Here is a 19,568-nt window from a genome sequence, read left to right as displayed (position 1 = left end):
AAGGGCTCTGGATGGGCTTTATGGTGGGTCCTGAAGGAAGGGTCCATATCAAGGTGCCATAATGACTGGCTGCGGCTGCAAGCCCTGGGTCCTTCCGTTCTCCCCTCACTGGCACATACCAGAGTCGACCGCTTCTCAGATGTTGGCGATTTGCCTTTTCAAGATTCCAGTGTGATAAATCTGATCATTCCCTTTCTTTCCCAGAAACCAAAACTGCAAACACCAGTGGTTCCAACCCCAAGGGAAGCACCTCTGTTCTGTGGGGTAGACTTCCCTTACCCCTACACTCTCCCAATTTTTGCTTCACTCTTTCCTCCTCTGCAGTTGCATTCACACAGATAGAACTCCCAGGCACAAGTCTGTTGTGCGTGGCAGTAATGAAGAAGGCTTTACTGATGTGTTTCAGGATCATTGGGATCCAGGTAGAGACAGATGGCTGGACACAGAAACAGCCAGGGGTAAGCAGAGAGGTACAGAGACAAGGGAGACAGGGACAGACAAAGGGTAAGGATTGCCGTGTGGTCACTTGGCAGCTCTGCGCAGGTCAGCTGGGCAGTGGGGGCCCAGGCTCAGTTGACCTCACCCACCTGGGGGAATGGAGAGAGAACTCAGCAATAACTGACTTCTTAGCCTAAAAGCTTTTGCTATAAAAGGAGAAAAAAAATCCCTCACAAAATTCATTGTTTTGGTTCAAAGGTGTTGGGTCCATGGAGAAAAACATTTCACAAAAATCCGTTGGTGTTTTTGTTTTCCACCTTTTCCCATGAATAAATATTATCCATTAAGAGCCTTGAAAAAGGTGCTTAAATACACAGTGTTATATTTTCTTCCTGTTTTGCTTGTGACAACTTGGCCTCTTTGCTGCTCTTGGTCTTGTATTTTCCTCACTGGGGTCTCCAGAAACAATTGTTATTTGGTCTGAGTCTGAGGCTCCTCCATCCAGGCCCTGTCCTGGCACATAGCCTACATCCCCCACTGGCCCATCCCCGACCTCCCCCCACCCTCCCTCCCTTCCTCTGGCCCCAGTGAGATGCAGTATCACAGGGCTATGTCCACGCTAGCAGCGTGAACCTCAGGTGCCCCTTGGCTGCCTCTTTTTCCTTCCAGGCACAAGTCTCAGTGCTAGGTGTACAATGGGGCAGGCAGAAATAGTGGGGAAAGGGGGGAGGGAGTGGTCCCAGTGGCCACCCACCAACATGCCAGTCCCCTTCATTCCCCACTACCCCTTCTGGCCCTCTGTCCAGTGGTTTTACAAGGCGGAGACCTTGACAACATTGCTGGCTATGGAAGGAATGTTCGTGTTGGGGCCTGGGCTGGCAGGGGGTGGCCGACTTTCCCCCTCTGGGGTTAGCGCTGGGGGAGTGGGGATGCTGATGATGGCTGTGGTGATCTGGGATGTTTTGCAGTTTGGTCTCAGTCCGTCGTCTGCTTTCAAATTAAGGCTGGAGCGACTGGGATAGAAAAGAGTGAGTTGATGATGGTTCCTGCTGGCCAGCGTCCCAAAGCTTCCTTGACCCCCTACATTCCTTGTTCAAGGTAACCAGAATGATACTTTGTTGTCCCTCTATCTCTGGCTTTTGTAATCAGTTTGTAATAATCCATTCTAATTGTTATTCCTAAACTACTAGCAATTACCAAGTTGTGTATAGTAGGCTTTGAATTGCAGAGTGTACATCACTCCCACCAGTGATTGTTTACCTATCATTTGTGGCATTTGGCATTTGCCTTCCCTGAATTCTCTGCAACCCATTTGGAGGTAGTGGGAAGTGGCCTAAATATAAGCAGAGAGGGAGGGAAAAGTCAGTCTCTGGGATTCAAAATCAGCCTAGGATAAGCCATGAGTAACACAAATATGAAAACTGTTTCTTGAGAAAACGGTTGGTCCATTCCTTGTACCAGATCAGATCATTTTTGTGTATCTAGAGACACATTATTTTATATGTATATATATAATTCTTTTTAAAGTTTTTTTTTCCCCCGTTACCTAACCCCATTTTCAGCCTAAACTGCTGTACTACCTACTCCAACAGCATATGAAGGGCCTTTGGGTTTCCTTACAAGGAAAGGAGGAAGGTAGAGGGGCTCATGCATTAGATAAGGGGAGCGGCTAGAGGATCCTCAAGGTTCTCCTAATGCTGTGATTGTCTAATTCTGGAAATGGGATGATTCGAGCCTTTGGGGGTGATGGATGGAAGCCACCCACCTGGTTGTGAGGGAGGGCTGCTCACTGCCCTGGATATGGATCGTGCTGAGCTCTTGCATGCTGCGCAGGCGAGTAGCTGGCAGGTTAGAATTGGGCAGGTGTGTGGTCTTCTTACTACGACGGGAGCAGCAGGTGGTAGTGAGGCCTGGGTGGCTGGACAGTGAGGGACTTCTTGTGGATGGGTAGTTCTGCATTGAACTCTCCATGCAGTTCTGCTCAAACATCTGCTCATCAATAAACTCGTGGTTCTGTGGGAGGTAGAAGGAGAAGAAGTAGGAAAAGGAGGTAGGGAAGAGAGAGGTAAGCCCCTATACGCTGTATGGCTGCCTGTCTCTGTTCTGGACCTTGAAGGAAGGGCTCCCAGCTGCCCAGATCACAGATAAGCATTCAGGAGGGGTGATGTCCCATGGGTATCCAATGAGGACAGAAAGAGAAGCATATTGGCAGCCCTGGCCATCAGCTCAAAGGGTAGGGACTGCAGTTGTGAAATCACGGTGTGACATATACTCCATCTACAGCTTTGAGCTGAAGGGACATAGAGGACACAGAGGGATTCAGTGGCATCATCACAGCTAGAAGCAAAGACTTTACTTTCCAGGCTTCATACAAGATCTGCCAGAGGTGGCAGATGAGTCATTGACTGTGGGTAGTGGGTATGCTAGGTTGTCTTTCCTGGATTTAATAGGTAAGGGTGTGACAAAAGCTTTTAACATGGGGGTCATTCACAGAATTGGGAGAGCATTGATCCTGAAGGCCAGTGGGACAAACTGTTGGGGATAGGGTTTCTTTTAATTATTTTTTTCCCCACCTGATTATGGGATATGAGTTCTTAATATACCTGGAGGCACAGGATTCCCTAGGTCAAGTGTAAGCACGGGAAGGGATTGCTAAACTATCTCCTGACTGCAGGCCACTGGGATGGGGTATAGCTGAACCCAGGATAACTAAAAAATGGCTGTTTGGCCAAGGTGACTACAAATCTATGGCATTAATGGTCTGGCTAAGGCTGCCAGAGTGAGGAGAAAGTCTGAAGAGAAATGGCATGAGAACAGAGTTCAGGGAAAGACCAGCCTGGCGGCAAATACCAGGAGTCCCCACGGAGCTGGGATGTGGCACAGACAGATGTGGCACATGGAGACTCACAGGATACCAGCACTGGTGCCATGTTCCACCACCCCTTCCATGTCCCTGGGGAGGTCCAAAGAGGGAACTAGAAAGACAGTTGGGTGTTTCAGCACAAGAAACCGGAAGCCTGAGCTGGTGCTGGGTGTGACAGCAGAGGTAGGAGGAGCCCCAGAAGAATCAGCAGCACATGCACAGAACCAGGCCGGGGGGTAAAAAGGGGAGAATCCACAGACTCAGAATTATCAGGGAGAAAAACATCAATTGAATTTTTAAAAAGTTATACCTTGATGGTGGAGGTTCGTACAGATAACAGGGGATCATCCACAAGATAGGACAACCCCTACAGGACAACATGCCAACAGAAGATAAAAACACCATTGATTGTACATTCCAGCATTCCCAAGCCAGTTTCGACATTCATTCTCTTGATCCCGGCATTCCACCCTTTGAGTCAAACATTCCATCCCTCATTCCCAGCATTCTGCCCGCTTTGTCCCAACATTCCACCCTTTAGCCCCAACAGGACCCTGCTCAACCCCAACATTCACTCCTTCCATCCCAACATTCTGGCTCTCCTGTCCCAACGTTCCACCCCTTGAGTCCAACATTCCTCCCCTAAAATCCAGCATTCCAGGGCTTTAACCCCAATATCTCACCCCCACAATCCAACATTCTTTCCCTCAAATTCAGCATTCCATCCCTTCAATGCCAGCATTCCATCCCTCAATTCTAAAATCCGATTTCTTCAATGCCAACATTCCAGTCCTTCAAACCCAAATGTTTTCACCCATATCCTTTCAATTTACACATTCCACCCAGCACATGCAACTTGGAAAGGGCAGTTGGGTCCAGGCCTATCCCTTTGGCAAGCTCAGAGTCTTTGAGAGAAAGTCTAGATACGAATATACATTCTTGATGATAAATCCTATAAACTAGGGTTTGCAGAGCACCTTCCCATTTTGGAAGTCCTTGTTGGGTTCAACTGCCATCCACAGTGTCCACATTTGGCTCAGCTAGAGTCATCTAAGCCAGGCATGGTGATGTGCACCTGTAGTTCCAGCTACTTGGGAGGCTGAGGTGGGAGGATCACTTGAGGCCAGGAGTTTTAAGACCAGCCTGGGCAACACAGCAAGATCCTGTCCCTGCAGCCCCACACCCCTCTTCCTGCCAAAAAAAAAAAAAAAGGAGTCATCTAACATTTATTCTCTCTACATCTGGGAGGCCAGGATATGGAACATCCAGAATTAGGAAGTTCCTTCCTTAGTGTACTGAGCCCTGAATATAGACTCTTTGGGGAGGAGGTTCTAGAAAGGAGCAGGAAGGCTTTCACTTTGTTTCTCCTTGGCTTTTCTACCCTGACCTCTCTTCCCTGTCTGCTATTCCTAGCACTTATCTGCCAAGGGTCCAGGGTTGGCCCCACTGCCCTTCCTTTCAGTCTGATGGTTAGGCACAAGCATCATTCCACACTCCAGCTGTGGCACCCTAAACCATGGCTCTGTTTTAACAATCAGCCTGTTAGCATCTGGATCCCCTGAGAACCGCAGGGTGACTGGGCAGAGGTTGGGGGAGGGTGTGGTACTTCTGAATCCTGGTTGGAGAAATACATGCACTGCCTCCTTCACACACTGTCTGCAGGAGGATGTAGGGAGCCAAGGGGCCCACAGGCTGCATCAACCCAGTCCCAGAGGTGGGACAGAAATCAACACTCTTCTCTACTGTCCTATACAAATTCAGCCCAAGCTTTGAAGGGTGATGCCCATCAGAACTAAGAAACTGATAGGCAGACCCCCTCAGTAATCAAGAAATGGGCTTTGGAGATGAGTGTAGGAGTGTGTGGGAGGCTGGGGGAGTGGCCTCCTCAATGCTCCTGCAGGATAGAGCTGGCGTCCCACCCTGGTGACCTTGCCCCACTCCTCAGGGTCTTCCACCTGAGGGCCAACAGATCCCATCACTACCTTTTGGATCTGAAGGGGACAGACTTTGACATCTGGCCCAGAGTGAAGATGTGAGTACAGCCTTAGAAAAGGGTCAGGGTCAGTGCTGAAAAGCAGGTGGCAATGGGCTGGGACTCACAGTGGTTTTTTCCAGGCAGTGCAGCAGGTGATGATGCTGGCTCTCGATCAGTGAGGTGGTCTTGCCCATGTGCTCCTCTTCTGGGGTGCCCTAGTAAAAAAAGAAGAGAGATTGAGTAAAAAGCTGGTGGCTCTTCCCCTCTCCAGCTCCTTCATTTCTCCACTAAAGGTCAAAGGGCAATAGAATAATCAAAGTTTTTTATTTGACCAAATTTCAGGGTCAGCATTGAATATGCTAGCCTTTGGGCTCAGAGGCCCTTGGTCTAAACCTGGTTTAGAGGTAGTGGTGATAATCCTATAGGAGTGGTGTGTGAATGGGGGGCTGTCACCTGGGGAAAGTTTGGAAACATGTCCTCCTTGGGGTTCATACTGGGGTCTGGGGTGGGAGTGCTGGTGTCCCAGGAAAGAGAAAACAAGCCCATCTGCCCCTTTACGTTCCCCAGCCCAGGTCCTCTAGGTACCTACCGTCAGCTCCAGTGCCTCGTTGAGGAGCCCGTTACGCTTGCTGTGCAGGTATGCATTCGAACTGCCTGTTTTGGCCACACGGATCCTGGCAAGGCGGGCCTTCTGTGATTGGCAGAGATAATAAAAGAATGAGGGAGACCATGATACAAAAAGACAGCAAGACTGGTGACGCTGTGAGGCTGGCTTCCCAGGTGACACCTGATGAAGGGGATGAGGCTGTTTCTCTCCAACCTCATGCATCTCCAGTTATAGACCCAGGGATTGGGTCTGAGACGTTGTGTACCCACTTTGTATAGCTTGGTCGGGTCAGAATTCCCAGGAGTCTCCACTCATCTCTCCAGCCTGCGTATTATCCTGGCAGGAGAAATATCACTCATCCAAGCTCTCTTCTCCCAAAGGTTTCATGACCTTTATCTACTCAGTATTGCAAAATGCCGTGTGCTATTCAGTTGTGCTACTCAGTTTTCTGATCTCTAGACTGCAAACTCCTTAGAGGAGTGTATGTGATAGCTGCCCTGATTCTCCTCTAGGGTCCAGTTCAGTTTTCTGTATATAGTATGTCCCCAAATATGAGTTAATTATGAGAAAAGCAAGGAGGGTGCCTATGTGCTCTTCAATGCTTCTTAACTCCTCTGCAATTTTTTTCTTAGCACTTATTACTAAGGAAAGATATGTTTTATATATATATTTATCTTGATACTTTCTCTCCCAGTAAAATGTAAACTCCTTGAGAGCAGGAGTTTTTGCCTTGTTTACTGATGTACCCCCAGTAAACAGTAAGTTCTCAATTTTTAAAGTTAATAAGCACGTTTACAATTGTATTTCTGTCTTTAGGAGTGGACTCATGCATGTGTGTGTATATATATATATATATTTTTTTTTTTTTTTTTTTTTTCTTTTGAGACAGAGTCCCACTGTCACCCAGGCTGGAGTGCAGTGGCGCCATCTCGGCTCACTGCAACCTCTGCCTCTGGATTCAAACAATTCTCCTGCCTCAGCATCCCAAGTAGCTGGGATTACAGGCACCCACCAACGCACCCAGCTAATTTTTGTATTTGTAGTAGAGACGGGGTTTCATCAGTTTGGCCAGGCTGATCTCAAACTCCTGACCTCAGGTGATCCGCCTGCCTTGGCCTCCCAAAGTGCTGGGATTACAGGTGTGAGCCACCGTGCCCGGCTGCATGTATATGTTAACATATGTTTGTTTTGTTGCACATGACAGTGGGAATGAGTATAGGTACATGTGAGAGTTGACTGGCTGTGCCTAAGAAGGGAGGATGGGACACATCTCCATACACTACTTGGCTTTAACTAGGACAACTGAAACTCTCCCCAGCTCCAACCTGGGAAGCCTTCAGCAGAGAAGGTCCACTGCAGGAGGGCTGCATGGTATCTCAGTTCAAGCTCATCTCTCCTGCTTGCACAGGGAGAAGCTGAACATATTACACATGCTGGCTGCCCTTCTCCTTCCTAATGACTGTAATCATTGTCACCATGACAGTAGCACAACCAAAGAGAGAGGACTAAGGAATGAGACTGAGAGAGGGAGAAGGGACTGGGTAGAGGTTTCTTGCTGGTTAAAAAAAATGCAGCCTGAGGTTTGGGCTCTGTGTAACTATTTACAGCCCCAGGCGCTTGCTACTGGAAGCAGAACAGCCCACAAGGATAGCAGACCCATCCTGGAGTAGAAGGGTCCCTCCTTCTGGCTCTGAGCAAGTCCACATGCGACTTCAGCATGGACTCTAAGCAGGAAAAGAGTCCTAAGGAAATTGTGGCATTTTCCACTTCTTGTCACCTTCTCCCCAAGTGTCCTGCTGGGCTGGTTCGTCTGCTAAAAGGAGGCCACTGTCTCAGGGGTTTAGGTGGTCAACAGAAGCACAAAGACCGTATATCTCTTGCTTCGTGGGAAGTATCTCCTTGCAGAAACAATTCAACTCCCTTCCCAGGCTTCTAAAGATGGGGAAGGGGCCAGGACTTGAGCCTGAAAGATCTTCCCTTAAGTCTGAGGAAGACTGCTCCTCTTGATGAAGGAAAGAATAAAAAGGGGAACCTGGGAGAGAAAGGATGATGGCAAATCAGTGCTATCATTCCTCCTCTCTACAAGCAGAGAACATTGATTGGGGGCCAGGACAGTTCTACTCCATGGGAAACCTGCCCCAGCCCTCTCCTTGGCTAGATGTTTACGTTCAAGCAAGTTCCTCATCATTTGAGGATGTGGTTGCATTTGCTTTGGGTGAGTGCTGGGTGTTGAGAGTTTCATATGGAAATCCAATTGTGTCAAGCTTATTATAGTCTTATATAATTTGATTGCACCACTTGGAGCCAGACCTTTCTTGTATCTGGGGTCCGTCTTCATTAGTTTCTAGAGATGAAAGATTCTCCTGTTCTTCTTTGTGGCACTTCTTTTAATCATATCTTACCCTGGGCTCTATTAAAGCAACAGATTGTCATATCAAATGTACTAGATCATTTAATCACTTCCCACACAGGATAAAAAGGTTTGCAATGGATTTACAGAACCATACCCAGCATATGAAATTTGGTGGGGCTCTATAGCCTGGTTTTGAGCTCTTGGGGGCTGGGGCATGTGGCTTATATGCATATTTTTATCTCTTAACACCCAACACAGGGCTTCACACTGAACAGGTGCTCAAGCAAAGTTTATGATGCCTGAGGAGGGAAGAAGATCCTATGTAGATGGCTGGAAGGCCATGCTTATACAGCCACTGTAATGGACTCAATCCTTGAGTGGATTGGTCAGCTTCATCCTCTTCCATGGCCTTAAGAACAATGTGAGAGTTAAAAGAGAGCTTAGAGATCATCCAGATAAATTCAAAGACCAAAAAAAAAAAAAAAAAAAAAAATGGAGGATGTGAGGGGAAGTGACTTATCCAGGGAAAGGCAATGGACGATCAAGACTTCAGCTCAGGACCTCCAACTTTCAGACTGAATGTTGCTTCCAGAACATTCTCCTCCTTCTTTCTCCTCCTCCTTCCCTGAATTTCCACCATCAGACAAGTTTCGAAATTCGAGCAAAGCCCAGGAGATTGCATTTTTAACAAATGTGGAGACTCCAGGGTTGGAGGAGAGGGGATTTGGAAGGAGAATGCTGCTACCAGGGGTACAGTTGCAGGCACCATCTATGTTCAAGCTGGTACTTCTATCAATCCTTGAGAGGCCTCTCACAAGCACTTTCTTCCTGTCTGGCTGATGGGTGCCTTTTAACCATGAGTATTTCTGTCTCTTGCCCTGGGAGAGGCAGTAGGAGGAGAAAGAGAAAGAAATGGAAAGCCAAAACATGGGCAGTTGCATTCTGGGACATTTATGTCAGAGAAATTAAAACTTATGCTTACATGAAAACCTCTACATGATTGTGCACAGTAGCTTTATTTGTAATAGCCCAAAACTGGAATCATCTCAGGTGTTTCTCAACAGGCAAATAAACAAACTGGTACATCTGTACCATGGATACTACTCAGCAATAAAAATGAATGGATTACTGGTACAGCAACTTGGATGAAAATCCAGGAATCATATAGAATGGAAAAAGCCAATACCCAAAGGTTATCTATTGCATGAATTCATTTATATAACATTTTTGAAATTAAAACATTTATAAATGATGGAAAAATAAATTGTTTTAACTAGGACAACTGAAACTCCCCAGCTCCAACCTGGGAAGCCTTCAGCAGAGAAGGTCCACTGCAGGAGGGCTGCATGGTGTCTCAGTTCAAGCTCATCTCTCCTGCGTGCACAGGGAGAAGCTGAACACATTACACATGCTGGCTGCCCTTCTCCTTCCTAATGACTGTAATCATTGTTAGGGGTTAGGGACAGGGTAGGGCTAGGGCAGAAGGTGGGGTTATAAAAGGGCAACCCACGGGATCCTTGTGGTGTTAGAACTGTTCAGTCTCTTGACCATGGCAGTGGATGCATGAACTTATCATACACACACACATGCACACACACACACACCAGTCCAAGTAAAACTGGAGATATCTGAATAAGATTGGTTGGTTGTACAATGTCCATACCCTGGTGGTGATATATAGTGCTATTGTTTTGTAAAATGTTACCACGAGGGGAAACTGGTGGACAAACTTTACAAGAGATTGCTCTGTGTTATTTCTTACGACTACATGAGCATCTATAATTACCTCAATAAAACATTTAATTAAAAAAAAGAATATGGGTATGCACCAGAACTGGAGATGGGGACCAAATGCCCCACTCCAGATGTTCCCCTCTCTCTGTCCACTGCTAGACCTCCCCTTATCTCCAGTTCACTTGGCTCAAAGGACACAGTATCTAAGGCAAATAGTAACAGACTAATCTTAGTAATAATCCCAGTCAAACCAGTCATGGGAAGAGGATGACAATGTAGCTACTTAGCTCCCAAGTATGTGGTCTGGGCTGAGAACTATCATTAGCTTCCTTCCCGTCCCATCTCTCCACTTTCCACCAACTTGCCTTGACCCATGGTGACAGACTCGCTGGAGCAGCGAGTATTTTTTTTCCCTCTTATAGGAAGCCCAAGGTGACAGAGACAGAGCTGAGCAGCCTTGAGGAGAAACAGTATCCAGGCAAGGTGAAAACACTGTAAATATTTACTCTGATTTCAAGGGGAGAGAATAGGGAGAGGGAAAGGGGCAGGGAGGGAGGGAGACTCATCTTTAGCAGCTAGAGGAAGGAAGAAGCCTAAGTTGCTACTAGATTTTAATAACACAGGATGAGCTTTATAATGTCGCAGGGGAGAGCTGGGAACACACCTGTAATCCCAGCTACTCTGGAGGCTGAGGTGGGAGGATTCCTGGATCCCAGGAGTTGGACTCCATCCTGGGCAACATAGTGAGACCCTATCTCTAAAAAAAATAATAATAATAAATCAATTCCCAGGGGAGGGGAAGGTAGCTGTAGGAGCAGAACACAGCTGGAAGGGGCTGTCACTGGTGTGTGCACAGCCGTGGGCTAATGGGTGAGCTGAGGATTCCTGTGAACCTCACCTGCTCTGCCAGAAACCTGTGTTAGCCCTAGCCCCTTTGGGGCGGGACCACTAGAGGATCCCTGGCCCTTCAGGGTCTCTGGTTCCTGATTGTGGGAAGGAGATCCCAGTTTCTGCATAATGAATTTAGACCCTATTCAAATTTGCTGCCTGACTTAAACAGGGACAGAGGTAAGATTTCCGTTTCTGGGATGACTGGCAGGAAACAGGAGGTAGGGAAACCCTGGGTGAAGAGGTAAGAGATAGGCGTGTATGGGACAGAAAGGATGACGGACAGAGCCAGAAGATAAATCTTAAGGTGGCAACTTAACAGGCCAGGTCAGGATAAATAAAAGCATAGTTCAGCAGAGGCAGAGGGGACAGGAGGCAAGGAGCCAACCATAAAGGCACACAGAAGGTGGTAGGCTAGAGGTGGGAACCAACTGGATTCACTCTACAATTATATGTACATTGTTATATAATCATTATTATACATTTTGGAGCTAGCTTTCATAACCTTTATAGCTTTGTGACGGTCGGCATACACAGATCTGTTCTGAAATTCTGGATTTCTTCCTCCATAATGACATTAACTTCCCTTTGAGCCTTTACACCCAAGGCAAGCCCTGCTACCTGGAGGTTATCCCTGCAAGCAGAAGGCCAGTAGCAGGAATTCTGTAGCAAGGAAAGAATCTGGCTGCAATGCATAGGGCCGACCACATAGTATGTGCTCAATAAATGTTTGTGGAATAATGGATAAAAGAATAAAGTAAGGAGACAAAACCCCAAGCCTCCAAAAGCCAGTCTTTCAACAGCTCTCCTCCTTTCCATTGTCCTCAGAAAGGCTCTGGCCATAATCCCTGGGGGCCGAGATGCTGCTGAAGGGACACCACAGTTCAGCCCAGATCTGAAGACAATGAAAAACACCGCTTTCCCACTTCCCCAACCCAGATATCCCTCTTCTGAGAGGAAACCTGGGGAAAGTCACTACCCAGAAACCTCACTGGCTAGATGCCTTAAAAATGCAAGTGAACAAGAGTTGGCTGAGTCGATGACTTGTTCTAGAAACAAGGTTGAGGGCTAGCTGGAAAAAGAGGCTTCTTTCTGAGCACCAAAGCCTTCAGACATTTTTCCTCATTGCATGGGCAAATGACCGTATTTTACCCTCTCCTGCCATTTTCAGCAGTGTATATTGAACATAATCTAAAACTTTCCCCAGGACTGATGGTTAGTCTCCTGATCACCACCTGCAGTTGACTTCAGTGCCTTTGCCCTATGATATCTTGGAGATTCCTAAAGCCTGTTGTGCCATTTGTCCTTGAACTCAGTGACCTTAGCATGCTCTCATTTCACAGTATTTATTTTTCTTTTCAACAAATTTATTTTTGTCACTGGGTTTTATATAGACTTTTATAGGATATTAAAAAGAGATTATGTTTCCTAGTAAGCTCTTGGCTGGGAGAGGGAGGAGTGCAGGGACGGCTGAGTGGCAGTGGCTGAGGGAGTGTAGGTGGAGCCAGGGGCCAAGGAAATTGCCATAGAATGTCCAAAGGCAGATGGTTTACAGATAATTGAGGGTTCATTGCATTTTGGAACTGATGGGCTAGAATTCAGGAGACTGATGAGCAGGAAGGGACCGAAGCTACCTTACCTTGCAAAGCCAGAGGCTGTCTGTGCAGTGATCCTCTGAGGAGCTCTAGGCTTGGCTCCCTGACTGCTGCTCCCCTGCATCCTTTACACTGCCCCTGCATCCCTGTGTCTGAGGCTTACCTTTTGTGCCCTGCGTTTATCAGCTCTCTGATTCTGGTGGTAAATCCGGCTAAAGTTGGAAACAATCACAGGGACTGGCAGGGCAATGACCAGGACGCCACTCAAGGAGCAGATGGAGCCGAAGATCTTCCCTGCAATCGTCTTAGGCACCATGTCTCCGTATCTGAGAGAGGGAGAGAAACAGGGTGTAAGGGAGAGAAGGCCATTTGGGAAACAAGTCAGGCTTCCCTGCCAATCATTCACCTAGTCATTCATTCACTCATTCAGCAATTGTTTAGAGTACCTACTATATGCCAGGTACCATGACATGGACCTGGGGTGAACAAGAGAGACAAGATCCTTATGTGCAGGGAGCCAACATCCTAACAAGACCATAAACAATTAAGTGAATACATAAAAATATTGTGTCTTGGTTGGTTCTATGAAGAGACTAGAGAGAGGTGCTGCATCAGGTAGTGGGAGTGTGGTCAGGAAAGGCCTCTCTGAGGAGCTAACATTTAAGCTGAGAGCTGAATGTAAAGGATCCAGTCATGTAAAACACCTGGGGACAAGTGTGTGCGGTAGAGGAAACAGCAAGTACAGAGGCCTTGAGGTAGCAGGAAGGAATTTGGTCTGATCTAGGAATTGTTAAGGGTCAGCAGGACTAGACACCACAAGAGGAGGGTAAGGCAGGCAGGGGCCAGATCACGCAGCATCTGACGGGCCATGGGGAGGAATATGGGTTTATCCCATTCAGTGAGGCACCATGAGGAGTTTTAAGCAGAAGAGTAACAGAATCTCACTTATGATGATAACAGCAAATAACAAACTCACCTATTCATGTGGATTTATAATTTACAAAGCACTTCTGCATATTTACCTCACATAAGCCTCACGAACCCTGTGAACTTTGTATTCTTATCCCCATTGTACAGATGCAGGAACTGAGGCTAATTACATTGACAGCTCTCATCTGCTCAACTGGGATTAAAAGCCACTCTTCTTGCTTTTGTCTATTTTCCAGTAGCCATAGCATCTCAGAGGGGGACCATGAGCTCTGAAGCTCAGCCCCTTAAAGTTGTGAAGCCACTTTGGAACTGTGCTGGCTCCTCTCAGAGCTTGGAGAAACTCTTTTAAGTACTTCACACCCTAGCAGCTGCCCTCTGGGACCAGGCTGGCCTGGATCCTACTCAGTCTTGGGCAGGCAGGCCAGAGCCTCTGTCCTCCAATCAATAAGATACTCTCCACAGTGGTTAAGTGTTTAGTCTCCTCTTTATTGAGATAATTGAAAGGCCTTATTAAGCAAGGCCTTATTAAGCAAAGAGCTGTGATTACTCCTTCGGCTAAAGCCAGAAACACCATCTCCCCTGCCTCTGTGCCCTCTGGGTGTCTGGAGCAGAAACAAGCTTAGGATGACCAGGAATTGCTTCTGCTAAAATAGGCTCAAAGTCATCTGTCCTGAGGAAACCATGGGGCTTGGACTTCCAGAGGGGATGTGGAAGGGGATGGGGCAGGCTATTTCACAAGTATACATGAACACCCAAGAACTTGGTGGAGGACATGGCAGAGGTAGACAGGTATTCGGTGAATGAATGAATGAATGACTTCACTTAAGCCTCTCAATTCCCTTTGAAGTAGGCTCTTGTTTTGAGACTGTCTTCCTCCTCCTTCAGTGTTCATGCCCTTTGCCCTGGCTCGAGATTTCCTGGATGTGCACTAGCATTAGGGCCTGTGATAGAGCCTTCTAGATCTTTGCAGCTAGGGTTGTCTCCTCTGCCATGGTACTCAGGAGAGGCCTCCAGGGAAGTGGTTGAGAACATGGATTCTGAACTTAGATAACATGGGTTCAAGACTCACCCTGCTCCATAAAATAACTGTATGATCTTGGGGGAATGTTACTCTGGGCCTCAGTTTCCTTGTCTGTAAAATGAAGATAATAACAGTAACCTAGATCATAATCCTATTGTGACATATACAGCTCCACAAACAATAGATAATATTACTTTTAGCTAGGCATTCTGAAAACCACAGTCTCTGTTGATGGGAAACTCTAAAAACACAGTCACTTGTCCCAAGTTCAAATAGCCCAATTAATGAAGAAAAAGGGGCCGCCTTTGAGATATATCACCTTAGCTGGGATTTGCAGATGACACAACGGAAAGGGGGCCTGCAGGCACAGGGCTGTGGATGACAATAAAGCATGGCAGGAGTGCAGAAGAACAGTGCCAGGAAGGCTGCATTTCAGAGTGACCACGGCTGGTGAGGAATGCTAAGGACAACAGAAAGATTGTTTCATCCATATGAAGAAAGAGGGAGAAGGGAAGCGATGCCTCCTGCTGGTGCAGATGGTCTGCTAGTGACAGATGACAGGGAGAAAGCCGAACAATCTACTCCCAGGCGTCCTCTGCCTCCTCCACCGGGAAGAAGGAGCTGCATCTTGGAGAAGCTGGAACAAATGCCGAAAAGAAGGATCCAGAGCTTAAAGTAGGAGACAGGAGAGCAGGCAAGTGTCCAGCTGAATTCAGTAGATTTACATCACAGGCCCACATGAATCCCACCTGGGAGACAGGAGGAATGTGCAGATGGGGTTGCAGAACCACTGCCCTGGATCTTTGAGAAATCACGGTGCAGCAGAAAATTACCAAGCGACTAGAGATGGAAAACGGTTGTATTGAATTTTTAAAGAAGGCAAAAGGAGGTCTGAGAAACCACAGACCAGTAGGCTTGTTATCCATAAATTGTGCCATCAAATTGCTGGCAGAATTCGAGAGCAGATTATTAAGTAGACAGCTTGTGAATACTTGGAAAATAAGCTGTATTGGTTCACTAGGCACACACATCTTGCCAAATTAACCTTATTTTTTGTTTTGACAGTGAGGTTAACTGGTTGGTAGATCAGGAGACTGTTCCAGACCTACTGCATCATGATTTTAACAAGATGTGTTCTTGTCCGAGTTCTTTATACCCTTGACAAGCTGGAGGAGTGTGGTGTGGAGAACAGTGTGGTTAGCAGGGTTTGCACGACCACCTCCAGTCTTCGGGCACTTCTCAAAGATTACCAGCTGTGGTCCTATGCCAGCAAAGGAAGTTCAGGGTTTTCATGTTAAAACATCTCCTTTAATGAAAAAGTAAATAAGTAAATGAAATAAAGAATGGATCTCAAGTTAGGTCTCCAGTGATATGTTCCAGAATTTTTCAACAACTTGTATAAAGGCAGAGGAGGCAGCATGGCCTAATAATTAAGAGAGGACACTGGAGTCCAACCTGGGTTTGAACCCTAGCTTACATTAGTTACCAACTAGCTAAGTGATCCTGGGGCATTTATTTAACCTGAGCCTCTATCAACTATAAAATGGCTTTTATATCCCCAGGGTTGTTGCGATAATTAATGAGGTAATTCGGAAGAAATAATTCAGTGTTTGAATAACTGTAAGTTGTCTAGAATTAGCCAGTGTAGTGGGTACCTATAGTTTTGTCTGCTGACACCCTAATAGGAACTGTGTCCCTCATTTCCATGATGATGGAAACAGTCCAGATAAGCTGCCGTATTTCCCATGCCCCCATGCCCACTTGCCACAGCTGGTGAGTTCAAAATAGGACATCTCACCCAAGCTGGGTCAATGACTTCCTTTCCTGGATTTATTTTTTAAAAGCTTTACTGAGACACAATTTACATACCATAAAATCCAACCATTTAAATTGTACATTTCAGTGGTTTTCAGTGTATTTAGAGAGTTGTGCTCACATCACCGCAGTTTAATTTTAGAGCACTTCATAACCCCTAAAAGAAATGGGTACTCATTAACAGTCAGTGACCATTCCACATCCTATCTCTCAGACTTAGGCAACCATGAATCTACTTTCTCTCTCTATAGATGTCCCTATGTTGGACAATTCATGTGAACGGAACCATATATGTGGCTTTTCGTGTCTTGATTTCTTTCACTGAATGTGTTTTCAAGGTTCGCCCATGTTGTAGCATGTATCAGTACTCATTCCTCCTTATGGCTGAATAACATTCCACTGTCTGGATACACCACATTTTGTTAATTCATTCATCAGTTGATGACATTTGGGCTGTTCCCACATTTATTCTGAATAATGCTGCTATGAACATTTGTGTACAACTTTTTGTGTGGACACGTTTTCATTTCTCTAGGAGTCATACGGTAACTATGTTGAAGAGTTTGAGGAACTGCCAAAACGTTTTCCGAAGTGGCTGTGCCATTTTACATTCCCACCAGCAACGAATGAGGGATCCAATTTCTCCTTCTCTGAGACAACACTTGTTATTGTCTGTCTTTTTATAGCTATCCTGGTGGGTGTTATCTCATTGTGGTTTTGATTTGGATTTTCCTGATGGCTGATGATGTTAAACATCTTTTCCCCTTCCTTGGACTTTTACGTTAGGGACCAGATCAGTCTCTTTCAAAGAAGCCGACGCGGCAGCAAGCAAAGCTCTGGAGCTGTTGGCAGCCATGCTGTCTGCCATGGGGAGACAGCCATGGGGAAAAGTGGGATTGCAGTTGGGGAGGAAGAAGGCTGGCACTAGCAGGAGATGTGTGATGGAAAGGACGGTGATGGAACTGGAATTCCTGTTCTAATTCTTACCGAGGACCAGCTATACCCCTGACTTTCCTGTCGCTTAGCTGTTCCATCCTTCCTTTGACTCTGCTCACTAACGAATTACTATTTTTGTTTAACCTTCTTTCATTTAGATCCTGTGGTAATGATGGTGATGAGGCTGCTACTGGTGATTCTTTGAAAGTAAGTTCCTCACATTTCTAAGTGACAGAGCTACTACGAATTGAGGTCTTCAGGAGTCAAAAGGATTTTAACAGGTTGTAATCATGGGTGAAACCAACCAGATTAATTTTAACAAAGATAAATGAGAACACCAGCATTTTGATTCAAATAATCAATGACGTATAGCTGATGGGAAAGACCTGGCTTAAAAAGAGTCTCTGTTGGCCGGGCGCGGTGGCTCAAGCCTGTAATCCCAGCACTTTGGGAGGCTGAGACGGGCGGATCACGAGGTCAGGAGATCGAGACCATCCTGGCTAATACGGTGAAACCCCATCTCTACTAAAAATACAAAAACTAGCCGGGCGAGGTGGCGGGCGCCTGTAGTCCCAGCTACTCCGGAGGCTGAGGCAGGAGAATGGCGTAAACCCGGGAGGCGGAGCTTGCAGTGAGCTGAGATCCAGCCACTGCACTCCAGTCCGGGCGACAGAGCGAGACTCCACCTCAAAAAAAAAAAAAAAAGAGTCTCTGTTAAAAATCACCAGGGAATTTGACTTCAACATCATCCACCGGTATAAAGAGGCTGTTAAAAACCTAATGCCATCCTTGGCTGGATTGATGGGAGTGCAGTGTCTGGAAAAAGGGAGTGGGTGTCATACTCTGCTCGTAGATGCAGACCATTTCTAGGCTGCTGTATCGAGTTCCAGGCACTATATAGTCTACAGGACATTGAATAACTGGATCATGTCTAGAGAAGGGAGGCTGGGATGGTGAACTGTCTGGAAATCCTCTCAAGGGAAACAATCAAAGGAATGGAAACGTTTGGCCCAAAGAAGAGGAGTTAGGGAATGGAAGAATGGAAAGGAACAATGTACCAGAGGAGCCTGTGCTAGGAACTTACCTGCATTAGTGGGTCTCACAGTAACCCACCCTATCAGGTAGGGTTAGCCCACTTTAGGGAAGAGGAGCGAAACTCCAGAGAGGACAGGAACTTGTTCAAGGTCACTCAAGTAGTAAGAGGCAGAACTACTGGGGTTAGAGCTCAGGTTGTTTCCACTGCCCCTGCTCTTTCCGTCACATCCTGCTCCTCCCAGGGTCAGGGAAGGACGGAAGGGGAAGTGAGGGTGGGGCTAGGGAGAGGAAGGCTGTGGAAGAGGGCTGTGAGGAGTCAGCAGGAGCTTAGCCCCTTCTCTCCACCTCTGCTCAGTGGCAGCAGCACAGCACAGTGGTTAAAAGTGTGGTCTCTGAGTGCCAGAATACCCAGGGCCAATCCCGGCTCTGCCACTTGTTAGCTGGGTGACTTTGGCCATGATACTTAAATCCTCTGTCTTCAATTTCCTAGCATTGATCAATGAATAGTACCTAAGTCACAGGGTTGTGAGGGATTGCATGAGTTACTTTTTTGTGAAAGCTCAACCTGGCATATAGGAAGAGCTTTATTTATAAGTGTTTATTAAATAAACCCTGGGCCCAGACCATCATAATTTCTAAACTGGACTTCTGCAAAAGTCTCTTAACCAGAATTAATTCTCACTTCTACTTTTGTTCCCCATATATAAATATCTATGACCAATCCTTGAGTGGATTGGTCAGCTTCACCCTCTTCCATGGCCTTAAGAACAATGTGAGAGTTAAAAGAGAGCTTAGAGATCATCCAGATCAATTCAAAGACAAAAAAAAAAAATGGAGGATGTGAGGGGAAGTGACTTATCCAGGGAAAGGCAGTGCACGATCATATATATATAATACATATTATATAATATATGTAATATATATTATATATAGGGAACATAATATATACATATTATAATATATATTATAATTATATATGTGATTATAATATATATTATTTTATATATATATAAAATAATACAAATTTTTTAGCTCCAGTGATCCTCCCACCTCAGCCTCCTGAGTAGCTGGACTGCATAAGGACTACAGGTGGTTGCCACCATGCCCAGCTGATCTTTTATTTTTTGTAGAGGTGGGTTTCACTATGTTGCCCAGGATGGTCTAGAACTCCTGCCCTCAAGCGATCCTTCCATCTTGGCCTCTCAAAGCTCTGGGATTGCAGGTGTGAGCAACCACACCCAGCCAGAAGCATTTTTTTTTTTTTTTTGAGACGGAGCCTCGAAGTGTCGCCCAGGCTGGGGTGCAGTGGCATGGATCTCAGCTCACTGCAAGCTCTGCCTCCCAGGTTCACGCCATTCTCCTGCCTCAGCCTCCTGAG

At 46.3% G+C, this 19,568-nt stretch overlaps 1 protein-coding gene across 2 annotated transcripts in view; it reads right to left on the bottom strand.

Moving 5' to 3' along the window:
- Nucleotides 1-993: 993 nt before the first annotated feature.
- Nucleotides 994-19,568, bottom strand: part of KCND3 (potassium channel, voltage gated Shal related subfamily D, member 3) — a 215,429-nt gene continuing 196,854 nt past the window's right edge. Inside the window, exons 3-8 of one of the 2 annotated variants that reach the window (XM_011933173.1) lie at nucleotides 12,617-12,779; nucleotides 5,866-5,967; nucleotides 5,402-5,491; nucleotides 3,612-3,668; nucleotides 2,204-2,451; nucleotides 994-1,451 (exon numbers count right to left, since the gene is read on the bottom strand). In XM_011933173.1, coding sequence (XP_011788563.1) covers nucleotides 1,250-1,451; nucleotides 2,204-2,451; nucleotides 3,612-3,668; nucleotides 5,402-5,491; nucleotides 5,866-5,967; nucleotides 12,617-12,779 — 862 coding nt within the window. In that variant the 3' untranslated portion in view covers nucleotides 994-1,249. The remainder of the gene's footprint in view (nucleotides 1,452-2,203; nucleotides 2,452-3,611; nucleotides 3,669-5,401; nucleotides 5,492-5,865; nucleotides 5,968-12,616; nucleotides 12,780-19,568) is intronic. The other variant, XM_011933174.1, reaches the window with a different exon arrangement.

The sequence above is a fragment of the Colobus angolensis genome, unplaced genomic scaffold, assembly GCF_000951035.1.
Source record: "Colobus angolensis palliatus isolate OR3802 unplaced genomic scaffold, Cang.pa_1.0 Scaffold124, whole genome shotgun sequence".
In the NCBI taxonomy this organism is placed as follows: domain Eukaryota; kingdom Metazoa; phylum Chordata; class Mammalia; order Primates; family Cercopithecidae; genus Colobus; species Colobus angolensis.
This window is presented reverse-complemented; position numbering and strand designations above follow the sequence as displayed.